The sequence below is a fragment of the Heliangelus exortis genome, chromosome 8 (assembly GCF_036169615.1).
Source record: "Heliangelus exortis chromosome 8, bHelExo1.hap1, whole genome shotgun sequence".
Classification (NCBI taxonomy): domain Eukaryota; kingdom Metazoa; phylum Chordata; class Aves; order Apodiformes; family Trochilidae; genus Heliangelus; species Heliangelus exortis.
In genome coordinates, this window is record NC_092429.1 from 30,769,007 (window position 1) to 30,792,037 (window position 23,031).

Consider the following 23,031-nt stretch of genomic DNA (forward strand, 5'->3'; position numbering starts at 1 on the left):
TGAAGTGGTTGGTACAAATGTGCAGGTGTCTCCATTTCTGAGTTCCTCCTTCAGATCAGAATGAGCCAAGCCACTGGAATTAGTATTTAGAGGAGATGAATTGCATGACACAAGCAGCTCAACACCTCCAACAGGCAAGTGACAGCAGTCACTGTGTTGGTCCTTGGAGGAGGTTTGGGAAAGGGGGGAGCAAAAGGTGTGATGAGCAAAGCAGTCACCTCCCCGCTGTATTCCCTTGCTTGTTGTAATGTTTGGAGATGATTTATTTTTTTCACCAGTCTTCAGTGGCAGTGCCTGAGGCAGTCTGGGCAGTGCCCAGCAGTGTCATTCATGTCCCACCTGGCTGGGGCGTGTTCCATCCCTCTGGATGAGTTTGCTTCCCAGTTGGTTGGTGCCCCAGCAGCTCTCTGTGCTGGCTGGCAGCAGGAGCATCCTCTCCTCTCTCCTCTCTCCTCTCTCCTCTCTCCTCTCTCCTCTCTCCTCTCTCCCCTCTCCTCTCTCCCCTCTCCTCTCTCCCCTCTCCTCTCTCCCCTCTCCTCTCTCCCCTCTCCTCTCCCCTCTCCTCTCCCCTCTCCTCTCCCCTCTCCCCTCTCCCCTTTCCCCTCTCCTCTCCTCTCCTCCCCTCTCTCCCCTCTCTCCCCTCTCTCCCCTCTTCCCTCTTCCCTTTTCCCTCTTCCCCCTTCCCTCTTCCCCCTTCCCTCTTCCCCCTTCCCTCTTCCCCCTTCCCTCTCCTCTCTCCTCTTTCCCTGCTGCACTGGGCCATCAGTTGCCAAGGACCCCATTGCACAATCATCCACCACATTTTTCATCCCAACCAGCAATGTCCCCTCCAGCTGCTCCAATCCAGCCCCTGGGCCATCTTGTTGGATCACACTGTGTCACCAGAATCCCACTCAGAACACGTCTGCTCCAAGGACAGTGTTTAAAGCAGAGAGTGTTGCAGATTTTAAGGCTGGCTGGGGAAAAGCTCTTCCAGAGGATAATTGTTCCTGCAAGAAAATTAGAAAGCCTGTGACCAGCAACCTCCACACCTGTGAGGTGATTGTCCCAGTTCTCTGGCTCCAGGGAGTCCTATGGGAAGTGGTGAGGATGGAAGCTGAGGCTGTGCTGATAGCCAGCTGATTCTAATCTTGCTTTTTTCCTTCATGTGCATGTTCCCTGCCTTTTTCTCTTAACCCATTTTATTAAGATAATTTTATATATGAGTCGTTTCATGAACTTTTGTTTTAAATGTCTTCCCCTCCCCATGAATTTTGGGTTATTTTTTTGTCTTTTTCCTAGGCGACCTCCTCCAGCTGTTCCAGGAAGATCATCCTAACACGTGCATTTTTTTTTTTCTTACATTGAGTCTTTTTTGTCCAAAATTATCTTTAATTTGCACTAATCTATTTGTAAATAGAAGATTTTATTTTCAGATGTCAGTGTTAAGCCTGGATATAAAGACAATAAAAATTTTGACTACAAAACTGTGTGCTGGTTTTCTATTTCTGAAGGGTCTACCTGCTGTTTCTCAAATGGAACCATTCACACCCCGTGGAAGAAACTGCCTGGAGGCTTCCACCTTCAGAGATGGTGAAAGGATGGACATTCTGCTGGGATTCCACCCTGCTTCTGAATTCATTAACCACCAGGACTGCTCTGGATAAGTGGTTTTGGGTTAGCATCAGCAGGAAGTATCACCAGCTTCTTTAGCAACCAGAATCCTAAAATGTGTCTCATCCACCAGCAGCACAACCTGGCTGAGTGGAATGTCAAAGGAGAAGGTTGCAGCAGTCTCTGGACTGATGAATTTGTGCAGTTATAAATAAATCACAGCTGCTCTGACCATTGTTTTTTTCAGGCTACACCTCTGAATTCCATGCGAGCCTCGTTTCCTTGGAGTATCTGAGCCCAAAGAGCTGTAAGTAACTACCTCTGGGGTTCCGAGTGTTCCTGTCCCTATGGGAAAGATAAAATCTGGAATTTAACATTTAGAAGATGTGTTCATTATGGGGATAGGATGCCTTTTAATGGATGGGTTAGGACCAATACCCTATTTTGCTTTCCTGATCGTTCACGTTTTTGCCATTGCCTCTTATATCCCAAAGCTGAAAAGAGCTCAGTGGTTACTGTGGGAATTGAAGACATCTCAAGATCTTACCTTCAGAGACTAAAGCTTTACTCTTTCCAGGCTTGCCAGATGGAGTCTCTCATGTGGGGAGGGACGTGGGCTCCTGATGGCACCGTTTAGGTGGCTGCTGGTGGCCTTTCCCTGCAGCAGAAGCTGCAGATGGAGGTTCCAGACAGCACGTGTCAACTGCTCCCCCAGGAGCAGGGCTTGTCCCCAGCCAGACTACAAGTTCTCATATTTGGCCAGCTTCAAGTCCAAAAAAATGTCCCATCGAGCTATCTCACTGGACTTGGAAACTTCAGTGTTATTTGGCATTGCAAGGAAGTGCAGTTTCTTAACTCTTTTGAGTTGGTTGATGATGGCTCCGTGGCTTACAAATTCAGGAGTTACTCCTTTGGTGTGTTTCATGTGTTTCATTAGAGAAGTTGGGCATGGAGTCATGGCAAAGTTTTGCTCTGTAGAGGATGTTCTGACCTCAGGCATGGAGACATACTCATTTCTTTAGCATCTTGAATAACTTCAGCAATGCTGCAGAGCCTGTGTCCTCAGGAGAAGGTCAGACAAGTCCCAGGGAAACCTCCTGGCCTTTGGGGCTCATCTCCTTTGCCCTCTCTCTCATTTTCCCCTTCTCCAGGCCACAGTCCAGGCTTTGTATTTTTGTATTTTCATCCCCCAGGTGAGGGGCAGCAGGGGATCTGCTGGATAGGTGAGCTAAAGGCAGGGCTCAGCTTTTCCTCAGGGGATCTCTGGGCAAGGCCTGAGGCTAAGGAAGAGCTGAAGGAAGGATCTGGGGGGAGCAGAGAGATCTGGGCAGAGATGGAGCCTGGAGCAGGCTGGATGGGATACATCCTGCATCAACCAGGGGTCTGAGGGATGATCCACTGGGTTCCTGATCGGTGCTTGTCTCCACCTGGAATTTCTGTGTAGTTGATGTTTGCATTTTTCCTAACCTGGTTGAAGAGCCTGATCTTGGGAAGGGCATTTTTTTTTTTGAAATAATTCTCCTTGGGGGAATGGGTGTAGCAGAAACACTGCTTTCTTGCGTCCTCTGCTGTGCCAGACATTAACAACAGGCACCAGGCAGCACAGATTCGATTTACTTTTGGTTTACACTCAAGCTTTTTCCTAGCAATGGACTCCTTTAAATCAGCTTTGGATGGTGGTGTTACAATGGCATTAACCCAGCCTGAGATGGGACATCCTGGTGGCTGAGCAGCTCAGTCTCCAGGTGAAAAAAACAGTCATTTTTCCAAAGAACTGGAAAAAAATGTCATCTGGTGTGTGAGGATCTGGCTGTGCTCCCTCTGAGACCGAAGTGTGGTCTCTGAACTGCGGCAGGTTTTAATTAACACCCAAATGAAATGTAGCCGTCACCATGACGACAACGGCAACATTTAACACTTCGCAAGAGCTGTAACAAAGCACTGGAGGTGTTGGGGACCCCGCTGGGAGCTGCTCATTTCTGAGCAAGCCCAAGGAGTGCCAGGCAGGCGGCTGCTGGGGGGGTGAGGAGCTGGAGCTCCGAGGGAAGTTGCCCTTCTGTGGTGGTGTGTTTGTAAAAGAGGAATGTTTCACGGGGGAAAAAAAAAAAAAAAAAAAAAAGGAAAAAAACCCCTCTGGATCGTGCCCAAAGCATCCCCGTGAGGAGGGGCTGGGGCAGGTGTGTGGGAGCAGGGAAAGTTGGGGTTGGCTGGTCCTGGCCTGGCTTCCAGAGGCACTTGTGTGGCGGGAGCGCCCTGTTGTGGTGTGCATGGGGACGGACAGACGGACACGGGACAGACGGACATTGGACAGGACCTCGGTGTGCCCTGGCACTCTCACAAGCAGCCTGGCATTTTCCCAGTCGCTGGGGCAGGGGGAAGCCCATGGGTGTCTGGTGTTGAGCTCCATCCCTCTGGCTGTGAGGAGGCCAGAGCTGCCTCGGGGGTTTAGGGAGCAGGGAAGGTGTTTTGCCTCCTCACCCCCCCCTTCTTGTAAAGGATTTTGGTGAAGGTGGTGCCTGGCAGTGTGGTGAGGTTGTTCTGGCACTGGTGACCAGCAGGGCTCTGCTCTGCTCCTGTCCCAGGTGTCCTCGTGCTCGGTCCTGCAGGTCCAACAGCACCCACCATCCTCATCCAACCCCCTTCCCCTCCACCCTTCTCAGGGAAATTTAGTCCCCATGGCACATTGGGAGGTCCCTAGGGCTGAGGACCCCCGTGGGGATGTCATGGGCTGCATTTGAGTGACACGGGTGTTTCCATAGGGTGTTTCTGCTCCAGGGATGTGCACACCCCTGGTACCCTCTCCCCCCACTCCCTGCCCAGATCATGAATGGGGCTGTGTGGCCAGAGCAGGTGCTGCCCTACATGCCCTACAGGAGCTGCCACTCTGGGCTTCAGCAGAAGGAAGCAGTACAGGTCTGGAAACAGGTGCTGAGGAGAACATAAACCTGATCCTCCTTGCTGTGCGAGAGCCTTTATTGTGCTGTCCCCCCAGCCTCGTCCCCCAGCACAGGAGAACATCCCCCGGGCCAGGTCTACATGAGGAACCTGGAGAGGTCCTCCTTGATTTCAGCCTCATCCCAGGGCCCGTGGATGTTGTCTTTCAGCTGCTGGAGGCGGATGAGGCAGTAAGGGCAGAGGCAGGAGACGGCGAGGAGCAGCGAGGCGAAGAGCACGGCACCCACGCTGGACACCGACGCCAAGCCCACCAGTGCCACCAGCGCGAAGAGCACGGTCACCCCCACGTAGCACCGGGGGGTCAGGGCCTTCAGCTTCTTCTGCAGCACGGGCCAGAGCGCGAAGATCTGCATGGCAAAGGTGACCATGACGAAGGCGTGGAGGGAGCGAGGCAGGCGGGAGGCCAGGCACACCGAGGCGAAGATGGCCATGTTGAGGGACAGCGTGCTGGAGACGATGGCAGCGTTGGCCCCGTAGTCGAAGAAGATGAGGTGACCCAGGAGCATGAGGGCCGACATGGCGTAGATGGTGTCGGTGCTGATGGACTCCGTCAGCGTCTTCAGCACCGGCGAGAAGCCGTAGGTGAAGGCTCCGAACACCAGCGTGCTCTTCAGGTCTGCCCAGCGCGTCCTCCCGCTCTGCCGCCGCCCGGCCCCCCCGTCCACGGCGTCGAAGAGGACGTAGCCCAGGAGGGAGGACACCAGGGCCGCCCCGAAAAGCCCCTGCGGGCTCAGCACCCCGGCGTCCATGTACCACCAAGTGACGACGAAGACGCAGACGCTGCACAGCTGCTGCACCACCGCACCCGACTGGAAGACCACGGCCCGGTACCGGTACCGCCGGGCGCGCACGTTCTTTCGCAGCTCCTCCAGGAACCGCTGGTCCACGTAGTTATCGGGAAAGGGCTGCCGCTCGTACAGCACCTTCTGCCACCGCCGCCCGGGGAACGGCTCCATCTCCCCGGGACGGTCGGGAGGAGGAGGGAAGCGGGGGGGCGGAACGGGCCCCTCCTGGGCCGGGCCCCGGTGGCGGCGCAGGGGACGCCGGGGGCGCTCGCGGCTGCCGCCTGCTGGCGGGAACCGGGAGGAACGGGAAGGGGAGGAGAGGGGGGGGTGGACCCGGGGGGAGCTCGGGAAAGCGGGGAGGGGGACATTGCGGGTGCGGGGGGGTCAGGGGCAGCGGGGATGGGGACATTGCGGGGGCCGGGGGGGGCAGGGGCAGCGGTGCCGGGCTGAGCATCCTCATCCCTCGCAGGCAGATTTGGGGCAGGGGCTCCGTCACCTCCGCAGCCCTTTGAGCTCTGCAGGGAGGCACCGCTGGGCCGCCTGGTTCATTTACCTGTCCCCTCCCCCCCGAACCGGCCCGCTAGCACCGACAGGAGGTACCGGTGGGCTCACGGACAGGGGGATGCTCTTGCTGCGGGCTGGGCTGGCATCAGCCCCACACCGACCGCGGGTAAGGGCTGCAGCGGGCAGGGGGAGAGGCATGGCCGGGCAGGGGCTGTTGTTGGGTTGGTTCTCCCTCTGCTTGGCTGTTCCTCTGTGTGTCCGGCTTCGCTGCTCGGGGACTGACCCGAACCTGCGGTTCCGGACAAACCGGGCTTCAGCGCCCAGGTCGGGGAATGCGGGGGTGATGCTGTGGGCACCTTCCTCCTGCAGCACCTGCCTGCTTCTAGCTTTGTCCTGGCACCCTGGAGGAGGAGGGAAGAGAGAAGCAGGGCCCAAAAAGTTCTACAAGGACCCCAATTTCCATGCCAAAGGGTCTGTGTTAGTGTTCAGCAATGGGACAGGGGAACAGAAAGGGATGAGGGGAGGTTTTGCAGAGGTAAGAGGTGTTTTCCCGAAGTTTGTGCTCAGGTCAGGTCCCTCCCAGCCCAGCAGAGATGGGAAGCTGTTTGTTTCCTTTGGCCTCAGCTGAGGACCCAGTGGGCACCCGGGGGGCTCAGCCCGGGGTAGAGCAGCCTGAACACTGCCCGGTTTGTTCTCTATCCCGTCCCGGGGCAGCACACGGCAGAGCTCAGGGTTGCTGTTTCTCACCTCAGCTTCCAAGCATTTTCCTTTGCAGGGGCAGGAGCCACCCAGTGCCTCCTCTGAGGGGCTTTCCAAGCAGGATCCCACCCGGTCCAGGTGTGTGCAGAGCAGCAGGTAACCCCCAGGGTGCTGGTGTGTCTTTGTGGGGAGGTGCATCACCCTGCAGTGACTAAAGAGTGACTCTAAAAGTGCCACCTCACAGCCCCAGCCCCTGCCCCACTTGCCCCACAGGGCAGGAGCTGTGCCAAGGGGCAAAGCCAGGAGCCTGCAAGTCAGGAAGGATCTGGGGTTCGCTGTAGGGCCACATTAGGGTTGGTATAGGCTAAAGGGGCCACGTGTGTGTCCCCTGCATGTGCCTCTGACACAAAGCTGCCTATGGGGACAGGGAGTGCTGCCAGCTCCCATGGTCACTGGCATCACCTCAGAGCCTGGGAACTCAAGATTTTGAATGAAATGTCCTCCCAAAGTCACAGAGTGAAGCTGAGGCATGCAAAGGAAAGGCTCAGAGCCCAGCACATGGCTCCTGCTCCCCTGGGAAGTGATGTGGGACCCACAGGGGAGGAATGGCACCTCCCAGGGCAAGGGGACAGCAGAGCTCCCACCCTGCTGCCAGGGGGTCACAGAAGGTTTGGTATGACTGAGCCCTGGGCTCTTGTACAAACCCTGATGGGCTCTGGAACCCAGCCAGGGACAGGGACAGTGGGGTTGGGGCACGGTGCTGCCTCAATGTGGTCAGGTCCATCTGGAAACCCCAGTGGAGGGAGAGGATAATAGAGGTGAAATCTCCTCTTCTGTAAGCCACTAAAAGTCCCTCTCAGAGGCAGGGAGAGGCAGGAGAGCACTGCTGTTGTGTGTCTCACAGCATCCCCAAGCCACAGCAGGTGATGCCAGCCAGCAGAGCTGTAGCCCCCACCTTAGGGTGTACCCAACCACCAGGTTAGGGACTCACCCTGGTTCTGCACCCTCAGCACTGCCAAGATCTGCTCGGTACTTGAGACACCCCAGTGGGTTCAAGTGCTGTCACCGTGTCCCCTGCAGGAGGGGACAGTGTAAGCTCTCCCCTGGTGCACACCTCCCACCCCGCAGTCCAAAGGGCAGCTCAGCTCTGCCTGCCTGGCCCAGACTTTGCTTTGGAATGATTCACCTGTCTGCACAACAGTCCTGGTGGGACCTGCCACAGCCCCACCACGTCAGAGCCCATCCCTGGTTAGAGGGAAAAGTGCTCTTTGGGGTCACCCCTCAGCCCTCCCTGGGGCCACCTGGCTGATGGGGCTCTCTTGAGGTCAAACCCCTTCTGTGGGCATCTTAATTCCTGCTCTGGGTTCCATGTAAGGAGACCTCCCTCACCTCACAATTAGGTGTCCCCCTGGGCTCTGGAGCAGCTGTAAGGTGCCAGACCCTCTGCTGAAATGCAGGAAGGAGGAGCTGGATGCCCTGACACCCCACGTGGAGGTCCTGTTCCTTGGCTGTCCCCCTGCCCTTTGCAAAGGGACTTGACCACAGACCTGTTCACTTTCTGCTGGGCTCCAAACATTTGAAGAAGCTGCTAAAGCCCTTTGGAAGGAAGGCTGGAAAAGGTGACAGGCTGAGCCTGAAATAGCTGTGCCTTCTCGGGGTCCCCACTGGAGGGATGTGAATGTCACAGGATGGGGAGCACCACAGCTCCACCACCAGCTCAGGGCTGCCTCCAGCTGTGGCTGCTGCTGCTGCTGGTGGTGGGGCCATCACTTGTGCCACAAAAAAAGCTTCCAGAGAACTAAACAGCTCTTTCTGCTTGGGGCTGGAGTTTGCCTGAGCTGCAGGGATGAGGCTAGATCCTGCACCTCTGTGTCCCTTGGCTGAGACTGCATCCCCCCAGTGTCACCAACAGGGGACAGGGCTGTCTCCGTGGCAGGGCTGCAGGGGCACTGGCAGCTTTGCAGGCTCTGTCCCCCCTCATGCCAGGGTTGTGCTGCTTGTCCTGAGCTGCTGCAGTGGGGATGGGTGGGTCCCTCCCTGGGCCTGGGGCAGGGGCATGGATGGGGCTGTAAGCAGAGTTATAGTTCCTGGGGTTTCATTTCTCTGCCAAGTGATCCCCAACTCTGACCCTGGAGCTGAACCCTCCCTCTGCAGGAATGTTCCTGGGAGGGGGGATGAGGGGGAGGTTGGCTCAGCTCCAGCTGTGGAATTTTTCCATGCCCAGAGACAGTCTCCTGCCATAAATGGCCCTAGAACATGGCTCTGCCTGCTCTTCCGCAATCACCTATTCCTATTTAAGGATTTATTGGATCCAGTCCCCAGCATGGACCAGGGGACACCACCAGCCCTGGCTGAGCCCTATGAGGGGGGAGGGTGTCACCCCAGGGTCCCCTGCAGTGGTGTGCACAGGAGATCTAGTGCTGCTCTAGCTCCCTCAATCATCTCTTCCCTGTGTGCAGGTCAGATTTCCTGGATCCAGGTCTGCATCCTGGTCCCAGGTGCCAGCAGCAGCCACCAACCCCTGCCCAGTGGCACCCTTGCTGCTCATAACCCATCCCAAGGGAGGCTCCTGGGCTCTGGAGCATCCTCAGACACCCATTAAGCTTCCCTAGAAGTTTGGGTGAGGGATGCTCTGTCCCATCCAGGCTCAGGGGGGTCCCTGCTCTCGCTGGCTCTGGTGGGGCCATCAACCAGGGCAGGCAGTGTGCCACCATCCCCAGGGAACACCAGGAGAACACCGGGAGCTCCTGATGGGGACAGCAGCAGTTTCACTGTCACAGCTGCCCTGTCCCAAGCCATTTCCAGAGCACAACAAGCCCTGTGGAGAGGAGCCTGCCCCAGGCCTTGCTGGAGACACCAGGGAGCCATTCCTTGGTGAACAACCCCTGTTCCAGGACTGAGAGGACCTAAAAGCTGGTGAGACACTATTTTTCCTTATGGCAGCATCCTAGGAGCTCGGGGGCAAGGTTTGGGGGCTTGCAGGGGAGAAAAGGGTGGTGGGAGAGCATCCCAAGAAGGGTGTTACCCCCACCCCCAGGCAATGAGCTGGGACAAGGAGGTACTGGAGAAACCCAATGGATCCCAGGGCTGGGGAGAGAGCATTCCAGGGAGTACAGATCAGGTATGAGGAGCCCAGGCTGGACAGGCACCTGCCAGGGAAATGTGTGGGATTTGCTGAGCCTCTTGCAGGGGGAGAAGGATGTGAAAGCTGCTCTGGAGGTGTCTGAGAACCTGGGGCAGAAGGAACGTGATGTGGAAGGGCACATGGTGCTGGGGACAGACATGACTCTGGGGCCACTGAGTGAAACTGAGCTCCCTCAGTCCTGGCATTCCCCAGGGGTCAGCACAGAGCAGTGAAGCCCCTTGGCAAAATGCCACCCACAACAGGCTCCAGGGAGAGGGACAAACCAGCCCAGCCCAGCTGGGGTTCCAGCCACTTCCAGGCTAGTGGGTCAATAAAGTCCCCAATAAGGTCCCATTTTGTAGAGGAACCCTGTAAAGGTCAAGCTGTGACCTCATGAAAGATAAATGGTTTTTAATCTGCTTAAAAAAAAAAAAAAAAAAATTTAAAAAAAATCTCTAGGAAAGTGCAGCCAAACATGACATCTACAATGTGCTCTGCCACCAGAGAGCTCCAAGGTGGGACATGTCCAAACTTCAGCTGCTCAGCTCAAGGTGGCACATCCCAAACATCCAGACACAGGGAGGAAACCAGACCTCAGGGGCTTGAGCATGGCTGTTCTGGGAGGTGAAAAATGCCCAAAATTTGGGAATGAGGAGTTTTCTGTTCCTGCGGGGGGTCCCCTGAGAGCTTCCCTGCTGGAGCTCCTGAGCGAAGCTTTTGCTGAGTGGTATCCAACCCTGTTCCCCTTTGTTCAGCCCCAGATTTGAAGCCTGGGGATGGGATGTGAGGTTCTGATCCAGCTCTGCTGCAGCTGATGGAAAAGCATCAAGAGTTCCAAGTGGGAAAACACAGAAAAAGCCACCACACCATGGGGGAGAGCTGGGCTGTGGCAGCTGCAGCCACACATCAGTGCTTGTCCTGCAGCTGGTTCCCTCTCTGCTGCTCTGGGATCTGGAGCAAGAGATGCAATGGGACCCAGAGTCTCCTGACAAGGTTTTTCCTGCTTGCCCAGGAAGATATTTTTTGTTCTTTAGCTGAGGGGAAGTGCAAACAAACCCAGAAACAGATGGGGAGGGGGACACTGGATGAAATGGTGCATGCAAATGGGCCAGCTGGAGAAAAATTCAGCACTTAGAGGTCAGATGAGGTTATAAATCACTGCTTTTACTTGGTGCTTTTGCTAAAGGATCCTGCTCTGTGCTCACCTTCCCACTGGTAAAGAAGCATTTGTTGAAAACAGCAGTTTCAGAGGAGATATTCACCCCAGGAGCCCTTTCTGCCCTCTTTCTGTGAACATCCACCTGGGGGCTATGTGCCTGGGGAGAGCTGGGTGCTGCTGGGGAGAACTGGGTGCTACTGGGGAGAGCTGGGTGCTATTGGGGAGAGTTGGGTGCTATTGGGGAGAGCTGGGTGCTGCTGGGGGGAGCTGGGTGCTACTGGGAAGAGCTGGGTGCTGCTGGGGGGAGCTGGGTGCTGCTGGGGAGAGGGTGCAGCTGAGTATAGCAGGCTCTACATTTACACATTTGTATATACATTTGTAATTTGCAATCACTACATCATTAAACCTACCCAAGTTTTTTCTCCGTGCCTTAAACTCTCTCTCCCTTATTCCTTTCTTCATCCTTAAACTCTCTCTCCTTTATTCCTTTCTTCATCCTTAAAATCTCTCCCTTATTCCTTTCTTCATCTTCCCCTGGGAGGGTACTGGGGAATAACAGAGCTTTTTTATTTATTTATTTATTTGCACAGTGTTCCCCTCTCGGTGTGAGCTGCAGCAGAAGTAAAATGAATTCAGAATTTTAGAAAAAAAAAAAAAAAGTTTTCCATCCTGCTGGGAAACCCCAGCCCACGCCATGCTTCTCCCTGCAACATGAGCTGCTCCTACCCCAGAGGACTCAGGGGACGTGAGTGTCCCCAAGGAGAGCTGATCCCTGCCAGCAGCCACCTCCTCCTTCACCTCCCTCTCTGGAAATATCCAGGAGGGGATGGAGCCGGGTGGGAATTTGGTTTATTTTAGTGCTCAGGAAAAGGGGAAGGGAAGCAGCTGAGTCTGAGGCTTTTCCTCCACGTGCTGGGCCAACCTTTCTCATCCTTCCCTCCCACCTTTTCAGGAGGTGCTGGGTGCTTCTGTGCCCTCCCTGCCCCACCACCCTGGAGCCCCAAACACCCTGGGAAAACCCAGGAAGTTTTGTGTTGAGCAAGCCATGGATCTGACATCCTGCTGGATCATCCACCTGCAGCCTTGCCCACTTTGGCCTCAATTTGCATCAATTTGGGCTCAGTTTCCATCAGCCCCTCCTGTGGGTGACCAGAGCAGCTCTTTGGCTCCCAACCATGCTTGGTGGGTACCTGGGGACACTGCATGGAGCTGAGGTGGATCCCTTCTCCTCGAATCCACTGCCCACCCATCCCCAAGCCCTGGCTGTAGGAAAGGGGTTTGTTTTGTGTCACACAGGGGGCTTTGGGGTCCTGAGATAGGGCTGGGAGTTGCTGTGGCTTCCTGCTGTCCCCCCCCAGCATGGGTATTCCCATGGGAGCAATGGTTTCCTGTTCCTGGCCAAAGTTAAAATTCAAATGAAGCCCAGGAAATGAGCAAACCAAATACCAACATTTTCAATAGTGTGATTTTAATTTCTATTAATTCACTTCATCTGACCTAAAGTGCTGATTTTAAGGTTTTGAGCCAGTAAAGATGGGGATAGGGGGGGATCTCTCCAGACCTGGTGGTGCCAGCCACGTGTCCATTAGTGCTTTTGGGAGCCACGGGACCTCCCCACCTCCTGCTCCTCCTGGATTTCAAGGCACTTTCAAGCAAAACTGGGGCCAGCTGGCTTGAGATCAGTCACTTCCCTACACGGGTCATGCAGCCCCTGCCAAATGTCACAGTGTGCCACTGTCATTGTCCCTGCCTGCCAAGAGGAGCACTGCCTGCCTCTCAGCACACACCACCTCAGGACCAGGACAGACAGAACCTGCCTGGGCCCCCAGCAGCAGCTGCCAGGCTGTTGATGTGGCAGTGAGAATGAGGAGCAGCTGAGCCCAGGGGAGGAGAGGATGTCCCAGGTGACCCAAATGGGCCAAACACTGCTCCTCCCCATGGGCTCAGCATAAAATGGGTCCCAAGAGAGCTCCTGGGGGCTGCTCTGAATGGTGTGCTGGTTGGGGTAAGGCTCCTGCTCCTTTTTTTCTCCCCAGAGAAGCCCATTCCTCACCCCCCAGGTCACTTTCTCCTTTCCCAGGTAGGACCTGCTTGGTTGTTCTCAGTCTGTTGCAAATTGTCACCAAGACCCTGGGTTTGGGCACCCCCATCTCCTGCCCAGTCCAGTCTGGGACCTTTCTGGTTGGGAAGTCACTACCAGCTGAGTAGGGGAAGGCTCCACATTTACACATTTGGATATACATTTGTAATTTGCTCATTAAGCCTACACAAAGTTTTTCTCCATGCCTTAAAATCTCTCTCCTTTATTCCTTTCTTCATCCTTGAAATCTCCCTGCTTTATTCCTGTCTCCATCCTTAAAATCTCTCCTTTTTTCCTGTCTTCATCCTTAAAACCTCTTTTATTCCTTTCTTCATCCCTAAAATCTCTCTCCCTTTTTCTTTTCTTCATCCTTAAAATCTCTCTCCTTTTTTCCTTTCCTCATCCTTGAAATCTCTCTCCCTTATTCCTTTCTTCATCTTCCCCTGGGAGGGTACTGGGGAATAACAGAGCATTTTTATTTTGTTTTTTTCACAGTGTTACCCCCCTTGGTGTGAGCTGCAGTAGAAATAAAGTGGATTCAGGGTTTTAGAAAAAAAGTTTTACACTCGGTTTGCTGGATTCTCTCCTGCAAGTGGTTAACTGTGCATCTAAAGGCAGAGGAAGCTCTCTGAAGCAATCCTGTAATTTACAGCTTTTCCTTTACTAAATAAGAAATGCTCAGGAAATTAAACAGGAAATTGTGTCTGGAAGGAACAAAAGTAGTGTTGTCAGAACGTGCTTACAAAAGATTTACTTTATTTTAACAGGTAAACCCAAGATCAGTAGTCAGAAAAGGGAGGAATTTGTGCAAATTAAACCACACTTGGGGGGAAAAAAAAGAAAAACCAATCGTGAAAACAAGAATCCTTTGTTCAGAGGAAATAGGGATGGATGGGGGAGAAGGTTTAGCATTTGTAGCAAAAGTAGTGAGAGATGGAGGCCCAGGGTGTAACTCGGGATCAAACATCTCTCCAGAAGCCGCATGTGGCCCCACAACCTCTGTGCCCAACCCTCTGGGGGTCTCTGCAGCCTGTGCAACCCCCAGGTATGTTTGGGGTAAAGCATTGCCCCTTCCTGGGCAGTGATTGCAGGTAAAAACACACTATTTTTTTTTTTTTTCCCTCCTGCTCGGAAATGCTGCACCAAGGTGCCCCTCCAGAGCTGGGAGAGCTCCATGCCCTGTGGTACAGTGGGGCTTGGGGTAATTAGGGGCTCTAATTGGGAGATTAGGCAAGCTGTAATTTAATTTTTTTTTTTTTTTTAATGCCATTGTATTTCTCATTTTATGATTGGTTGAGGAACAAGCTTAGCAAGTGCTGGAGAATGTCAGAGGTGATGAAGTGAAACCTCTGCCTGGCACTGGGCTCCTCAGGAGGGCTCCTGGTGGGGATTGACCCAAAGAGGGATTTTCTCCAGGATCCTCCCTGTTCCTGGAATGGTTCCCCTGGAATGATCCACCCACTGTGAGAGCTCCTCAGCTGTGTTTGGTCTGGGCTGTGTGTGATTAATCCCCAGCTGGTAACGTGGTGTGTGGGAGCTGTGCCAGCAGTGTGTGGGCTGAGCAAGGGTGGCTCCCTGCCTTGTCCCCTCCTCTCAGGGAAAAAATGCTCCTGGCAAGGGGGTTGGAGGAATTCCTGTCCTGGGAGCACCACAAATCTGGCAATGGAAGTGGCCTCAGCTGTGGCAAAGCATCTCCTGCCAGTGACAAGGAAAAGAGTCTGGTTGGGAATGCTGATGGATGGGTTAATAAATATTTCCCAGCTCTAGCAGGCAGCCAAGCATTGCTTAAATTTCTACCAGGAAATTTATGAGTGAATTTCTCTGCTGCTCTGGTCCTGGCCATCCCCAATGTTGTAAGTGACTGAGACTCAATATTCTGTTAATGGTTTAATTAATTAAATTATTAAATAATTTAATAAAATAAATTAATTATATAATATATAATAAAATTAATATATATAAATAATATATAAATATATATAATATATAAATAATATAAATTATATATAATATATAATAAAATAAAATAATTAAATTAATAAATTTAAAATTGCAGTGAGCAAAAGAGCTCTGGGTGCCTGGGGAGTCTCCACTCCCACGCACAAATCTAAAACTCTAGGATTACCTTTTATTGATTACAGTTCCATGAATATTCAAGAAAAGGTGGGTTTACATACATATCCAAGGAATTACATCAGGTCATTATAATATTAATGAGAGGTGGAGTCTGGGTGGAGTCCTCTTTTGGGGAGATACCCGGGGGTCTTTGGATGAAGTAAGAAGTCTTCCTCAAGCTTGAACTTTTTTACCTTTCTTGATTTTGCTGACTTCATTCTGTTGTTACAAGGTGATATCAGACCCTAGCCACAATTTTCCCCTTATCTGCTGGCTGTGACATCTTTCTGTTCTCCTTCTGCAGGTATTCACATTCTTTTGGTGCCTCGTTTGCCTTGGCAGTGCCTTGTTTTCAGAACAAGGCTTACATTCCTAATTATCTTCCAGACAGAAGTTAGCCTCGTTAGGGCCTTGTTTTGTTCACACTGAAACAGTGGAAAAGTTCTCAACTGCTTTGTCTAGCCCCACGTTCACTTCTCTCTGTTAAATTCTGAATTTCACTGGTTAGGAAGACAAATTCATTAACATATTGTCCTGGTTTGGGCCAGGATAAAGGTGATTTTCTGCCTTGTACTTTTGCTTTTAGCTAAGTCTCCTGTAAGTAGCTGCACTTGCTGAAATTAACAACCAGTTTCTCAGACAGTGTGTGCTTCTAGGACTGATAACACTGATGTTTATAGTTACTGCTAGAGCCTGGTGTGCAGAGCCAAGGACACTGCTTAGCTCTGAGGAGCATTTTACCTTCCAGAAGGGATAAAGAGGTCCCACCTGCAGCCTTCTTTGGGGAGGAAGGGACAAGATAGATGCCAGAACTGACCAAACAGAGGATTCCATCCCATGCACCTCATCCTCAGGATAAATTTGAGGGATCACGAGGGCCAAGCCATGCTTCCAGCTTCCGGCTGCCTGCCCTTCCTGCTTTTTCCTGCTTCCCTTCCTTCACCCAGCATCCTGGAAGGATTCCATCCCTTCCTCTGCCTGTGTTCCTGATCCATGCCAGTCCATATCTGTGTGTTCCTGCCTCCAGTTCCCCACTGCTGCTGACCCCAGGATTCCAGCCTGGACTTTCCCAGGGCTGCCCTGCAGCCTCGGTGGTGACATGAGAGTTACTGGGGGAAAAGGGGGGGAGGAATGTGGGATCCATTTTCCTGTATATTTGTATAGATTTAGTAATTTTTTCCTATTTATCATTACTGTTTCATTAAAGTTGTGTAGTTTAGTTTCCAACCCATAAGTCTCTCTCCCTTATTCTCTCCTTTCTTTATCAGGGAGGAGACAGAGATTAATAGAGAGCATATGTCACTCAGTTGAATTGCCAGGCCTGTGTTAAACCCTGACACACTTATTACACCAAGGTGCAGAGCTGGTGGCTGAGGCTGTGTTGGTGGGAGGGGGATGAGCTGTGGGTCAGGGGGTGCAGGTGTTGCTGGCATCTCCCTGTGCCAGGACACACTCCAAGGGAAGGTGCTGGCACTTGTGCAGCACCCACCCAGGAGCTGTGAGCCTCCCCAGGACACTCAGACCCAGTCACAGACCCACCCTGCCACGCTGGAGCACCCCAGCAGCTTCTCAGCATTTCAGTCTCTCTCCCAGAACCGGTTGGGCTGCCCCTGTGTCACCTCCTGGAGGTGACAGGACCTGAGCAGGGAGCTGCAGGGCTCAGTGCTGACCCGATAGCAGAGCCTCTAGCAGGATTTGTGGTGGGCACTCAGGCCAGGGACACAAAACTTGATGACAGAGCCACCCTTGTGGCCACTTTCCTATCAACAGAATCCCTGCTGTGGTTTAGCAAACCCGGCTTCCTCTGCTTGAGGTTCATGTTAAATCCCACAGGTTCCTTCCAGTGACTTTCACAGGGGTTTCCTCCTGCTCAGCCTCCTGAACCACAGCCTTGTCCAGTGGCTCCTGGCTGAAGCTGTGCCACTTCCCACCCTGCCTCCCTGTCTTCTCTGCTGTTATCCTCCATGTTTTCCAGAGAGACACAGCAGGGCTCTGTCTGGGAGCCTCCTGGGGCACTGCAGGACATGCTGTTTCTGTCAGAGGGCAGCCCATGGCTGTCTGGTCAGGGAGGTTAAAAAAAAACCCAGTCTGTGTGAGGATGGGGTGCAAAGCTGAAGCTGCTGCTTTCCGCTCCTCCACAACACACGGACACAGAGCTTTCAAAAAGGTGGGTGGGTGCCAAGTGTTAATGATAGCAAAGGGTTGAAAAAATGAAGAAAAGAGACACAAAAGCTCTCCAGAGGTTCCCACTGCCAGCTGGGAATATTTACCCACAGCTGACTGCAGACACAACGCCCTGCAGACACCCCCACTCGTGTTTGGGGACATTCCCGCCCTGTTTGGGAGCCCTCCCCGTGGCTGTAAGGATGGGTCGGTGGCTCCTCTGCGGGCAGGACCAGGAGTGGGCTGGGAGGGCCCTGCTGTACTTCCCCCCATTTCTCCCTCTGGGCCAAGTTCTCCTTCCTTCTTCAGACTCCTGATATCTGAATGCTTCCAACACTCGTGGTGACCCACCTCTGGCTGTTCAGGCTGTCATCATGCCCCCTGTGCTGGGGCAGCAGTGGGAACCCTGGTCCTGGGCTGATTTTCTTGTCCAAGATCAGCAGCAAGGATGGTTTTTTTCAGGGCAACTGTCACCTCAGTTTAAATCCCACCTCACACCATGCTCCAGGTGGGCAGGCTTGGGCCTGGCAGGTTACAAAGCCCCTGATGTTCTGTCAGTGACTGCTGTGTAATCCCACCCTGCCCAAATGCGCCAGTACCTGGGAAGGCAACGGGAGAGGTTTGGGGCTGGGGAAAGCTGCTTGGCCACACTGCCTGATCCCAGTCACGGCTCCAAGGAAAGCTCTCCCTGTGAGGGACTCGGGGCTCGGCTGTGGCTCTTGCAGCGAATAAATACACAGAAACATCAGGAACGCTTCTCCAGCCCCGCCAACACCGACCGGTTGAGGCCTGACCCGCTTCAGGCCTCCTGCAAAATGGCGGCGGGGAAACTGTCAGGCGTGGAACTACAACTCCCAGAAGCCCCTGCGCGCCCCGCAGTGCCCCCTGGGAAATGGCGTTCCCCTCCCCCGCCCCCTCTCCCCCCCCCCCGGAGGTGTTTGCTTGTTGTTTTTTGGATTTGATTTTTTTTTTTTCCCTCCGCCGACACCAATCAGCGCTGGGGGCAGCCGTAGGAAATGCCTGATCCAAAAAAAGAGGCAATTAAAAGAATATCATAATTATGGCACGCCTGAGCGCCCTCCCTGCAGCCGCCCACCTAACCGGAAGTAACGGCGTTCCGCGCCCACCCCGCGGCTGCAGGGCTCGTTGCTGCCCTCCGGTTATTACCCGCGGACACCTCAGGTCCTGGAAGGGACCTCCCTGAGGCGGGGAGGGGAGGGGGGGTGGCGGTGAAGCCAATCCGCGCCCGCACCCGGCCCCGGGTGGGCGTTCGTCTGCCCCGAGGTGCTGAGGCCATTGGTGGCGGCGGAGCGAGGGGGTGCGGCGGGGCGTGCGGGTGGCTGACGCGTATCCTTCCAGCTCAGCGCCTGAAGGGATAAGAGCCGCGGGAAGGGGGGGGGGGGGGGGGGAAGGAGGAGGAGGAAGAGGAGGAGGAAAAAAAGGAGGAGGAGGGGCTCCGGCGGGGAGGCAGCAGCAGTTCAGCCGTCTTGCGTCGGGGCCGCGCTCGCGCTACCTCAGCGCTGTTTTCCCGCCTCAGCGGCCCCCGCAAACCCCGCTCTCACCCCTTTCCCCGCTCCTTCCCGCAGCCCCTCTGCCGGGGAGGATGCGCCGCCTCTTCCCCGCCGCCGCAGGTAGAGGGGGGAAACGATGAGGGAGTCGCCCCGACGGCTCCTGGCCCTGGGCTCCTGCCTCTTCCTCTGCGCCCTGCTCTGGTGAGTCCCGGCCTAAGGGAGGGGAAGGAGGCTCCTCCGGGGCCTCCCCGGGGGGGTCTGGGGGAGAAGAGGGGAGGGGAGCCCTGAGAGGATCCTGAGGGGGCTCTGAGGGGACGGGGGCTTTTCTCGAGGGGGGGCTGAACTTTCTCTGCTCCCGGGTCGGGGTACCGAGGGCTGATGGCCGGGAAAGCGGGAGGTGGAAGGGGAGCTGGGCCCGTGGGGAAGGTGCTTCCCTTGGGAAAAAACAAGGATGTGTTCCTGAGCTGGCAGGACGCGAGAGGCAGGTAACAGCTTCGTGGAGGTGAATTCCCCGTGGTGTGACTAAGAGTCACTTGCTGCCTTGATGAAAACAAGCGGGATCAGATGGGGAGTGAGCCCTCTAATAGGGTTCAGAGTGACGCTGGACGTTTCCGTGGGGGTTTTGTTGCCCTTTTTTACCTGGAAAGCTTGCTCATCCCTTTCCATGCGGAACCCTGGCTGTGTTCTCTGGAAGAAGATTCACCTTAAATCCAGTGAACCCTTTCATTTTTTCTTTGCTTACGTCTTTGAAAGTGTTTTTCACAGTGATTATCTTAGCTGTACCTTTCGCCAGCGTCTTCTGTTTACTTTGTTTTCAAGCTTCTTGAAACGTGACGTGAATTTTAGAACATAAATATTGGGAAAAAAAATATTTTTGCATGGTAAGTTCTAAGCTTTTTAAACTTTGCTCTTCTTTGAATCCCGTGACTCACTGTTTGAGAAGTGCTATGCAGTTTGAACAGCAAATGGCAAATACTGAAAATTAAACAGCAGCAGTTGTTAGAGATAATTGTGATCTGGTGTGTTATTTCAGTGCATTTCCTGTAAATGCTTAAATAATCTATATTTAAACAAAGAAAAAAATTGAATAGTTTTGAAGTTCTGGGTTGTTCTGGTTTTTATGAAGAAGGGCGAGCTTAGACCTCTCTCAGTACAGTATCACTCTCAGAATGTCTCACTGACATTTGCATTACTGGGTGCAGACAATTCTGGAGCAAATTTGGTTCCTGTCATCACATTTTTGTTTATAAGAGACAATATTCTGAGTATAAAAGGTACTTGACAACTCAGTTGCTGTGTTTTCATCCTGTAAAATCCTAAAAGAAAAAGCTTTCAGCCATCTAGGTAAACAGAGCTGTGAACCTGACTGAATTGTCTCCAGACAGCTTCTCTTTTACTTGTTGAACAATTTTTCTCGTGGAAGGTTCTACTTACTGGGATTCTTCCTTGGAAGACACTGTTTCTTACTGTGCCTTGAAGGTTGGTAACCTGGTTCTGCCTCGAGGTAATTTGTTAACGAAGGTTTGCTCTGTTAATGACATTTGGATGGTCAGGATAAGTTTTTGTGGTTGGGTTATTAGTTTGCTGTTTCAAAGGAACTGTTTAAGGAGAAAGTTCTGGTGCCTATTCCATGGTGCTGAAGGGATATCATACCATGATGTTCAACTTGTTGAAATAATCTACTTGTTCTATAAAGTTCAGAAAGCTACTGCATTTGTCGGGTATGATTAGGAGAAAAATGAAGTTTTTTCTTACTTTTTAAAAAAGAGATTGCTCTTTCAGCAGTGTCTTTTATTGATTCCTAACTGATCTCAGAGCTTGCACAAGAGTGCAACCATTTTAAAAATGCAGCCTATTCCAGGCTGGATGTTCGCCCTGCTCACTCTGTGTGCTTTTGCCTAGAAAACCAGTGGGTTCATTTACAACTTGGGAGGTGCACAGCTCTAGTTCTCTGGTCTTGGTTGTCCAAACATAAATTAACATTATAGTTTAAAATCCACTGTGTGCAGGATGGCATTGTGGCTTGCTTTAATTTCAGTACTGGAAAGACTGAAAGTCTACTAATTTATGCCTTGTTGCTGGATTATGGAGCACAATAAGTTATGATGTATTTAATTTTTATCATAAAAAGAAAATCAACAGCTTTGCTCACATAAGCAGTTAAACTTTGAACAGTAAATGGGAGGTTTTCTGTTATAAATGTTGGCATGTGTGACAAATGTTGGCTTTTTTAATTTAGTTGCCTTCAGAGCTCTCATTACAGATGAAAGTATTGGTCAACAGATGATCAAATTAACTAAAAAGCAGGGGATAAAAATATCAGAACAGAACACAATTGCTGAAAGAACACTCAGAGCAACTTGGACTCCATACTTTTTTTAAAGAAACAAACCTGTTCTTTATTTCTGGACAAAATTTTATTGTTGTAAATGTAACAATATTTCTTTGAAATTAATGTTAAAATAGGATTATTTTTTAAAAAAATCTCCCATCATGCATGTTAAGGCTTGCCTAAAGAAGTTAACAAAATGGTAAAAATCAGGTGTGTGTGCAAGTTTAATGTGGCAGTTTTCTTACTGGAAACTTTAGGAAGATCTCATCCTGTATGTTAAAAACACCACTGCGTATTAGGAAATGTACCAAAAGAAACTTGAGGGATTTGTTAGTTGCTGTCTTAATAAAGACAACGTGGTGCAGGATCAGAGTATTTGAGATCAATGGGTATTTGAGGCTTTCTGAAGGCAGCTCCCTGAGAGAGCTGAGCCAGGGCTGTTGTGCCCAGGAGTTGCAAAGAGTGGGATGGCTGCTTGGTTTGTGAGAAATGCTTTTGGTGGAGGTAAAGCTTAGGAATGTAGTGCTCTAAAAATAATGTGCATCTGGGCAGGCTGGAGCTCAGGCTGCATGTGACAAATGGCACCTGTTGTCCTGGTTTTACTGAGATTTTTTTCATGTTTCAGTTAATCCCTTTGTGTGGACGATCTTTATATAAAAATTACTTTTAAAACTTGTTGTCATTCATAGTTTGACCATGTTCAGAGTTAAGTGGAGTAGATTTAGACCCTTTTAGGAATACTACAGTTAGCTGAATTTGAGACTAGCTGTGACACCTCTTTGAAGAGGAACCTTTGCAAATTGTTCTGACCTAAGCTTTTGCTTTCCATAAGCAGCACTTTCAATGTGTTACCTATGAGTTTAACCAAGGTGCAGTGCATACACTAATTTGTCTTTCTGTGATTCATTCTATCCCAGAAAAGTGCTTTGCACACTCCCATCCACTTAGCTTTTATGAACTCTTTTGTGATTTGTGGGTTTAGAACTGTGAGTAAAAGGAAGATGATGATGAAGTGCATGTGTCTCTAGTTGGAGTTGTTCAGGTTTGCTGCTAAACTAAATAAAGGCTTGCATGGAAGTGGCTGGGCAGGGAGATGAGGTGGTTCTGATGGAAAACACCTGGGCTAGTAACTAGGTCTGAAATCTGTAATGATTGTGGACCCTGAAAATTCTGGAGGTCATGTTGGGGTCAGGAGCAGAGCCAGGAGTAGAGCAGAGGTAGAAGTACATTGGGAGGGGGTAGATTTTAATATGGCTTTGTATCACTACCTGTTAATAGGAAGATTTACATGAATTTTAATGAGGAAGTATTTCTAGTTTTGGTCTACATTAAAATCTTCTACCTTTTTGAAGGTGTAGTTATTGAAAGCTGCTGTAATGCAAGAGGAGTTCTGGAAAAAACCCTCCCAACAGTGCTATAATGGCAGTGTGATAACATCAGTAGTGTTCATTTTGCTGCTTCTATCCTGCACAGGCAAAAGCTGTGCTGGGCAGATTAGGGATCACAGAAGTAGAAGTTTTACTAATTGAACATGTATTGGCACTGAGCTTCATATGTTAATAACAGACAGGTGTTGAGTGCTAGAGTTGGGAGTGAGAGGCTTTTTCAGTGTAACCTTAATGCCTCTTATACTCTGATGAAAAGAGGATATCTGAGGTATTTTTTACAGGAGTTTGCCCATATGATCTGCAGAGAACTGCTAGTGTAACCCATTGAAATGGGGCTTAGAATTTTACCTGGTTACTCCCCTCTCTCTCTCCCCCCTTTGGTCTGTGATGAAGTTGGGGACAAAAGCTGCTTTTTTGAGATCTTGTATGCTTAAAAATCAGATTTGAATATGTGTAGCTTCTAGCCTGCACAAGTTGAAGGTGCTGGATGCAACCAAGGGATCTGATGTCTTAGTCAAAAAAAAAAATACTTGGCTCAATCAATTATTCAATATTTACCTTCTACAATATTTGCAAATCAGTGAAATGCTTTCATGTGGTATCTTCTGAAAGATTTGTCCTAA

The 23,031-nt window shown here is 51.6% G+C and overlaps 2 protein-coding genes across 5 annotated transcripts in view; one reads left to right on the forward strand and one right to left on the reverse strand.

Moving 5' to 3' along the window:
- Positions 1 to 4,538: 4,538 nt before the first annotated feature.
- Positions 4,539 to 5,644, reverse strand: PIGC (phosphatidylinositol glycan anchor biosynthesis class C). Its single transcript, XM_071751468.1, has one exon. It carries the CDS (start codon positions 5,502 to 5,504, stop codon positions 4,626 to 4,628), a length of 879 nt encoding a protein of 292 aa, XP_071607569.1. The 5' UTR covers positions 5,505 to 5,644; the 3' UTR covers positions 4,539 to 4,625.
- Positions 5,645 to 18,316: 12,672 nt separating this feature from the next.
- Positions 18,317 to 23,031, forward strand: part of SUCO (SUN domain containing ossification factor) — a 33,343-nt gene continuing 28,628 nt past the window's right edge. For 3 of the 4 annotated variants that reach the window (XM_071751469.1, XM_071751470.1, XM_071751472.1), the window contains exon 1: positions 18,538 to 18,889. In XM_071751469.1, coding sequence (XP_071607570.1) covers positions 18,825 to 18,889 — 65 coding nt within the window. In that variant the 5' untranslated portion in view covers positions 18,538 to 18,824. Of the gene's footprint in view, positions 18,890 to 23,031 lie in introns of all 4 variants that reach the window. The other variant, XM_071751471.1, reaches the window with a different exon arrangement.

What these genes read in the sequence shown, in the direction of transcription:
- PIGC (XM_071751468.1), bottom strand. Translation starts at nt 5,504, where the DNA reads ATGGAGCCGTTCCCCGGGCGGCGGTGGCAGAAGGTGCTGTACGAGCGG.